The following is an 8,737-nucleotide window of genomic DNA, read 5'->3' on the forward strand; positions in this document are numbered from 1 at the left end:
TGAACATTCTAATTAAATTTCTAAACTGCTTTAATTTTCAAATTTAGCTCTGATTCGGTTTGAACTGTAAATAATCTCAACGGTTTACCACCATCTGTATCAACACGGATTCAAAACAACAGCAATATCGGATCAGGTTTGAAACATCATTCATCCATACTGATCTGCTAAACTCAGAAAACTGTAATTCTGACAATGCTATCGGTCTCAGCCAAGTGATCACGACTTCAAGTGTGCTAAATCCATAAGTATACCAAATTCGGATATTATATACCACGAATACAATCTGTCTCAATCAAGATTCATATCTGAACAGTTTCTGTATACAACAATCTCAGTTCTCAAAATATTCAATACAAAGTATTCAATTCAGTCAATCATATGCCACGAGTATATCAGAGTATCATAGATAAACGAGCATAAAATCATCAAAATACTTTTGAACACAAGATTCATCAACCTATACCCAGAACTGAAGTATTTTACAGAGAAACACACAACCAAATGTAACTCTAACTATCCGGCAGTAAATCTTTTATTTGATATGTCAATTCTTTCCATTCAATCAGTGTCATCCAGTGCGGAATTCAAAACAATAACACCAGTACCTGGTATCAAATCAAGGCTGAAATCACTCTCCCTGATAAGGCAAACCTCAAATCTCATCTTGAAAGACTTTAGCAGTTCTCCTGCTACTGGCAAATCAGTCCATGATACGCTCACTTTCAGTAATCAACTGAATACATAAGGAATCTCTCCATTCTTTTCGATAATCATCGAATCATAGATAATACGGATGTCAAAGGAATTCAAAATCGAGAATCCTTACCGTACATCGTTCATTCTTCGGCCATTTCAGGTCCGAATCTTACCATCACCTGGTAAAAATCTACAATAGTTCTGTACTTGTTTAATATATCAATAATGCGGTCAAAATCAGACAACACAAGTACTTCACAGTCGAACTCAATTTCACTCTCATCTTACTGCAGTATACAAGATATCACAGAATCTAACTAATATCAAATCCTCTCCCCAAAAGGAAAGAGCTCAATACTACAGTAAATACAGACCCAGCAGATAAAGCATGTCTCAATGCAGTTCATACAAAATCATGTATAAGATGTATTAATATCTAAATACATACGCAAAATAATCACAGAAGAACAGTTACCTATCACTATATCATCAAGTGCCTCCTGGGTCTGTTCCTCGGTCACTACAACCAGATGATTTTGCTCCCTGAAATCTTCGGGAACCTCTCTGTCGACAAACTCTAGCAATGTGTCCGGACTGTCTACAAATATGGCAATTACCAAATACTCCTTGGCATTGCTCTGTGGGATGTCTCCCTCCACAGGTTCTACAATAAACTCCAGTATAACTCGGGCTAGAACCACTGGAACTAGATGAACCACTCGGTCTGCTCCCTAACTTCTTAAACTGTTTCTTTCGAGTTTTCAGCAACTCATGCTTCCCACTCGTACTGCCACTATCAAATCCAAGAGGGGATTCCTGTATCTGAGGTCGGCTCACATCAAACCTTCTTAGTTATTGAATCAAACTTGCCTCGGCTCTTTTTGCTTTATTCAAAACATCAGCGAAATGATGGGGTCGTTTTACCTTCATCAAGGAACCTATCTCAGAATTCAATCCGTTGATGAATTGATCCGCTACAGCTTCATCATTCACAGCTATAAGAGGAGCAAAACGCAATAAGGTAGAGAATTTAGCAATATATTCTTCAATATTCAGTTGGCCCTGTTTCAGATTCTCAAACTCTACTCTTTTGTCCTCTCGATACGATCCTGGGATAAATCTTCGATAGAATTCAGCTTTAAAAACTTTCCACGTGATCACTGTACCCCGCTGTTCTAATACTCTTTTGGTTGCGATCCACCAACTTCTTGCAATTTCTTGTAATTGATTGGGCACTAGTTTCATTCTCCGTTCATCTTGATAGTCAAATGAATCAAACAGTATCTCTATATCATCTAGCCAGTTTTCACCATCCTCAGATGTCTCAGTACCCTTCAGAATCGGCGGTTGAAATGACTGAAATTGTTTCAACTGTAGTTCCATCGGAGTTTCTGACTCATCTATCTGATCAACCGAAGTACTATCCCGGACTGTAATTCTTCGAGGAGGTATATCTGATTCCCACAAAAGTTAGTAACCAAATACAACAAACCTGTTTCATTCCTTCTCTGATCATCTTACTGCTGATCGAGAATCAGTTTTGATTCATACTCAATAATACATGTTATAAAATCAATTCAGATAAATCAAGTAACATGTATTATAACGCATAAAATCATAGTATCATTCTAGCATATCCAATGTAATTCAACATAAATCACATGCTAGCAATCAAAAGCAGGAAAGAAAACTCAATCTACCTCGCTCATTCTCTTCTATCTCAGTCTAAGGAACCTACAGTTCTAGAACCTACTACTCTAGAACCTAATGCTTTGATACCACCTGTTGTGGGGACCCGGACGCTAATCATCTTCTTAATAGTTATTAGGATCAATATACTAGTCAAGTAATTAGGGTCATAAAATTTTTTCTTAAATTGCGGAACGTAATGGAATTGATCTAATATAAAAATCAATATACAAGTACAAATCTAATACAACAACGTGAATTCAAACTACTAACTAAGGTTCAACTACTACATGTCAAGAGCTGAAACCTATTCACATCCAAGTCCGGCATCACCAAGCTAATCTCAATCTCTCATCTTCTTCTCGACCCTGATCCTGTCCCACCTGTTGTCATGCACACATACAACCAAGACAACAGCCGGATACTCCGGTGAGAATAAATCCCAGTATAAACAATGTATACATGCAATTGTATAATAAAGCATGCAACAGATATCATTACATGTATCAAATTCTGACAATGTGAATCAATATCGAACTATAAATAAAACATGAATCGTAATCTATGAAACATAAATCAATACAAGTCTGTAAAGCAAGTTCTTGACTCGGCATATCAGACTCAACTTATCTCTCATCTAATCTAGGGATCCCGGTGAATAAGAACGTTACAAGTCTCCCACCTACTACTACCGTTCGCGGTGGCGGTACGTTCTTATTTCTGTACTTTGGTCTAGTCTATATCGAATAATCCGTAATAAGGATGCTATCTGTATCTTATGCATATCGATATACCAAACGTACAGTGTCTTGGCATATCTACCAAAGACTAGTTAATCCTACTCTGACAATGTGCAATGGCCAGTGACTATTCTGTAATAATCTAGCCCCTTTGTCAGTGACTCTCACTTAATAGCTATCTACTTTCTATTTTCTAACTCAACAAAATAAACATAATCATTTCAAAACACAAAGGTATATAAAAACAGCAATGCCTTACAAGTATGTGGTTTAGGGAAACTCGAGTTAAATTTAACTCAAGTCGATCTCCCAGTTAACCTCGTTTTATACCTTTATCTTCTCGATCTGACGAAGAAGAAGTTTTGCACTCCAATCTGTCCATACCCAATCTGGCAATGACAATATCAATATGCACAATATCAATGTATAACTCAATTTAAGACCTGTTCTGATCAATACTCACAATATAATTTGTCAATGTCAACGATAAAACGATACAATCTCAATCATTACCGAATCTGATCAATATCAATTTACGGATGTTTCGACGGCATAACAATACAGTCTCGATAACCCCGTCAATCTCAACATCACAGATATAATACCAGAACTCATAATCAATGTCAATACCACTCACTTCCGCTCATGTGCGCGAGGTTCTCTGGAATTCATCCTTTAGTTACTGTATACCTCGCGCATATGCGCGCCATCACTCCGCGCATATGCGCGGGGTCTTCTGCCCGTTCCGCGCATGCGTGCGCATCCGGTCGCGCATGTGCGCGAATAGCACCGCCCTTGCACATCTTTCGCGTCTTTTCTCGTCTTTCTCGGTCTAATACTTTCCGTCTATAATTACCTTGATTAATCCATAAATCATTTCAGATTAATCTCAGATTACGGTAATCAAATCTCGGGCATTACAGGCTACCACTCCTGAACTTGTGGCAGAGATGAAAAAGTTGCGGGAGCACTTGAACATAGCTGTGTGGGTGGACGTCTTTAAGGATGGTCATCTCTATCAACTATTGCTTCGAAAGGAACTGAAAATCCTTAAGAGCATAGCTGTTTCTCAGAGCTTTGACAAGACATCTACCGGACCTTTATCCGCTTGGTTTAAAATGTGGATAATTGTTGTAGAGGAAAAATATGATGATGTAATCCGTGCAAACGTTTATGGTTGAATGAAGTATTTGTATGAGCTTAACTTTGTTTTTCTCTTTCCTGCAAATGATAAACTTCATCAGTTGTTATATATATGAATTGAGAACTTTAAACAGATGAACTGATGAAAGAATAACTTATATCAGTTGACTATGAACTGAAATCAGTTAAGCATTAAGTAATAAATGACAAACTGATAATAGTTGATAATGAGCAACTGATAAATAAGAAGCCTGGGAAAATGAGAAAAACGCTTCGGTTGACTCGAGACTCTTTAGCTTCTTCAACATTTAATGTCATCTGTCTATAAAAAAGACGATAGAGATAAAATGTGAGATAATAACAGTTCAATATGTCGGATTCAAGTAATTCTGATGCATGCAGCAGTACGCATATTCAAGTTACTGAACAATTAAGTCCTTATTTAGAAGAGTTGAAGAAAACGATGGAGGAATATGTCTTGACGAAAGTGATGTCAACATGGTTCAAAATTCATGATTTGCAGAGGATAAGTAGTAGTGGTGCTGCTCCTTCTCGTGCTCAAGCAGCAACAGCAAGAAAATACATTGATCGTTTTGAAGTCAGGCATGTTACAGACCTGGTTGATGACAATGTTCTGTTACATGCAATGCTATGGAAGGAATGGCATGTAATTGAGAAGATTTCTACAACTGAATCATTTTCTAGAATCCGAATTTATGAGTTGAATAATTGGATTACAGAATGGCAAGATTCAGTTGGTTCTAAGTTATCTTCTGTACTATGGAATCGATTTTATTCTTAATAAAGTATCATTTCCAATTTGTTGTTGTGTTCTGATTTTCTGCAAATAATTTTATTAGTAAAACATCATCAACAACAATTTTAAGACAAGTCAATTAAACCAAAAATATTGCGAAAGTAAGAAAACTTAGTCTCGGGTAATGGTTTGGTGAAGATGTCAGCTGCTTGTTGCTCAGTTGAAATATACTCCAGTCTGATGTCCTTCTTCAAAGCATGATCTCTAATGAAGTGGTGCCTGACATCTATATGCTTGGTCCTTGAGTGAAGAACTGGATTATAGGTGATGGCAATTGTGCTCGTATTGTCACAAAATATGGGCGATTCATTTGTAATTACTCCATAATCTTTCAGTTGTTGCTGGATCCAGATCAGTTGTGCACAACAACTACCAGCAGCAAGGTATTCTGCTTCAGTTGTTGAGGTAGCTATGGATGTCTGCTTTTTGCTGAACCAAGAGATCAGTCTGTCTCCTAGAAACTGACAAGATCCACTTGTACTTTTGCGATCAAGCTTACATCCTGCATAATCTGCATCTGAATATCCAACTAAATTGAAAGTAGAGTCTTTAGAATACCATAACCCAACATTTTGTGTACCCTTAAGATATTTCAAAATTTTTTAGCAGCTGAGAAATGTGATTGCTTAGGATTTTCTTGAAATCTAGCACACATACAGACAGCAAATACAATATCAGGACGACTGGCAGTTAGGTACAACAATGAACCTATTAAACCTCGATATAATGTCGCCTCAACTGATATTCCCCCTTGATCAATGTCCAATTTTACTGATGAGCTCATGGGAGTATTTGCAGCTGAACATGATTCCATGTCAAATTTCTTCAGCAGCTCCTTTGTATATTTAGTTTGACTGATGAATATACCAGTCTCCAGTTGCTTCACTTGCAGTCCAAGAAAGAATGTCAGTTCACCCATCATGCTCATTTCAAACTTATCATGCATTAGCTTAGCAAACTTTTCGCATAATTTGGGGTTATTTGACCCAAATATGATATCATCAACATAAATTTGAACTAATAAAATGTGATCATTCTTAGTAAATTTGAACAAGGTCTTATCAACTGATCCAACAGAAAAATCATGATCAGTTTGAAATTTTGAAAGAGTTTCATACCAAGCTCTAGGAGCTTGTTTAAGGCCATATAAGGCTTTGTTCAAATGATATACATGATCAGGAAAGTTTTTATTTACAAAACCTGGGGTTGTTCAACATATACTTCCTCTTGTAGTTGACCGTTCAGGAATGCACTCTTTACATCCATCTGATATACCTTGAATTTCTTGTGTGGTGCATAAGCAAGAAAGATTCTGATTGCTTCCAGTCTTGCAACTGGAGCATACGTCTCATCATAGTCAATTCCTTCTTCTTGCCTATATCCTTGTGCCACTAATCTTGCTTTGTTGCGCACAACTGAACAATCCTCGTTCAGTTTATTTTTGTATACCCATTTTGTACCTATAATAGTTTTTGAAATTGGTCTTGGAACTAGGTTCCAGACATTGTTATAAGTGAACTGATTTAGCTCTTTTTTCATTGCATTTACCTAGTTAGGATCAGCAAGAGCTTCATCAGTTTTCTTTGGTTCTAGTTGTGAAACAAAAGCTGAATAGATAAATAAATTTAGCATTTGATTGCGAGTTCTTTCTGGATCAGATGGATTTCCTATTACCAGTTCAGGTGGATGTGATTTTCTCCATCTGTACTCAGGATTTGTTGTATCAGCAATTTCTTTAGTTGGTAACTGAACACAGTGTTCAGTCTCAGTTGGTGCTTCGTTAACTGGTATTTGAATGTTATCATTATGCTCTGTCAACTGATCATCAGCAACGACTTCTTGCACAGCTGATTGGTCCAGTACTTCTGGTTCAGGTGTTTGAAGTATGTTTTGATAGCCATGACTTTCATTTTTGTTATCATGTTCCAAACTGATATCTGTAAGTCGATCAACTAGCTCAACTTGATCAGTTGGCTTATTAGTTAGTTCAGTTTCATCGAAATCAACATGAGCAGATTCTTCAACATTTAGGGTTTTCTTGTTGAAAACTCTATAGGCTATACTAACTGATGAATATCCAAGAAATATTCCTTCTACAGATTTAGCATCAAATGTTTTTAAATAAATTTTACCATTATCAAGAATAAAACATCTGCAGACGAATATTTTGAAATAAGTAATTATACTTTTTCTTCCATGCCAGATCTCATATAGTGTTTTCATATGATTCTTATTAATCATTGATCTGTTCTGAGTATAACACGCAGTGTTTTACTGCCTCTGCCCAAAATCTTTGAGAAATACCAGAATCAGCAAGCATTGTTCTGGCAACTTGTTTAAGAGTCCGATTTCTTCTCTTAGCTACACCATTTTCTGAGGAGTTCTGGCTGCTGAGAGCTCATGCTTAATTCCAGCATTTTCTAGGAAATTTGAAAGAGTTTGATTGATGAATTCAGTTCCTCGATCAGATCTAATTTGAACAATTCCAACTGATTTTTCATTTAAAAGTCTTTTGAAGAGCTTTATTAGTTGCGAAGAAGTATGGTCTTTAGATTTGAGAAAAATAACCCAAGTAAATCTTGAAAAATCATCTACGACTACCAAGGTGTATTTCATTCCTCCTAAGCTCATGACTGGTATAGGACCAAAGAGATCCATGTGCAACAGTTCTAAGCATGGGGATGAAGATTTACATCCCTTGTTTTTAAAAGAGGATCGTATTTGTTTACCATACTGACATGCTGAGCAAAGTTTTTCTTTTGAAAAGTCTATTTTGGGCAAACCAGCTACAACTTCATTTTACTCAGATAGGCAACGGATTTAAAGCTTAAATGATTTCGTCTCTTATGCCACAACCAGTTTTTAGATGAATTTGGAAGCAATAGAACAAACTGGTGCATAAGTTTGATCATTCCAACTGACTTTATATGTGTTTCCACAACGTTTGCCAGCTAGTATGATTTCATCAATTGAAGTTTTGACTAAACATGAGTTTTTGTCAAATTGTACTGAGAATCCACTGTCGCATAACTGACTGATGCTAATCAAGTTATACTTCAGGTTTTCTACTAATAGAACATCTTTAAAAGTAAAGTTACCATGGATAAGCTTACCCTTACCCACAGTTCTACCTTTGGAATTGTCCCCGAAACTGATGTTTGGACCAATGTATTTGATCAGTTGGGATAACGCACTTGCATCTCCTGTCATATGTCGCGAGCATCTACTGTCCAAATACCATATTGAGTTCTTGTTTGTACCTGTTACCTGTAAATGAAAGGGGATCGGTTACGGTGACCGGAAGCGCAACGGAAGTTTAAAAATCAAATTTTTATGTAAAAATTTCGGCCACCTCCATATCTTGGTGTAGCAAATACAAAAACAACAAAATGTCATACATAGTGTGTTTAGAAAAATTATACCTATCAACCTCTTGAGGTTGATGAATGGCACCAACCAAGTTGTAAACAACTTGGCTCTTGAATGGATGAAGATCTACAAGCTTCCTCCTCCTTCAAAATTAGGCCCACCACTTGCTAGGTAAATCCCTTCTTGTTTTGCACTAGAAAAACAAGAAGATTTTTCAATGAGAAGAATATTTCTTCCTCAACACTTGAAGAAGAAAAATGAGAGAAAAACTTGGAGAGAA

At 36.7% G+C, this 8,737-nt stretch overlaps 1 protein-coding gene across 1 annotated transcript; it reads right to left on the reverse strand.

Annotated features, from left to right (window-relative positions):
• Positions 1-1,551: 1,551 nt before the first annotated feature.
• Positions 1,552-2,082, reverse strand: LOC140974904 (uncharacterized). Its single transcript, XM_073438392.1, has one exon. The coding sequence runs from the start codon at positions 2,080-2,082 to the stop codon at positions 1,552-1,554; it is 531 nt and encodes a 176-aa protein (XP_073294493.1).
• Between the last annotated feature and the right edge of the window lie 6,655 nt (positions 2,083-8,737).

The sequence above is a fragment of the Primulina huaijiensis genome, chromosome 4 (genome assembly GCF_012295235.1).
Source record: "Primulina huaijiensis isolate GDHJ02 chromosome 4, ASM1229523v2, whole genome shotgun sequence".
NCBI lineage: Eukaryota > Viridiplantae > Streptophyta > Magnoliopsida > Lamiales > Gesneriaceae > Primulina > Primulina huaijiensis.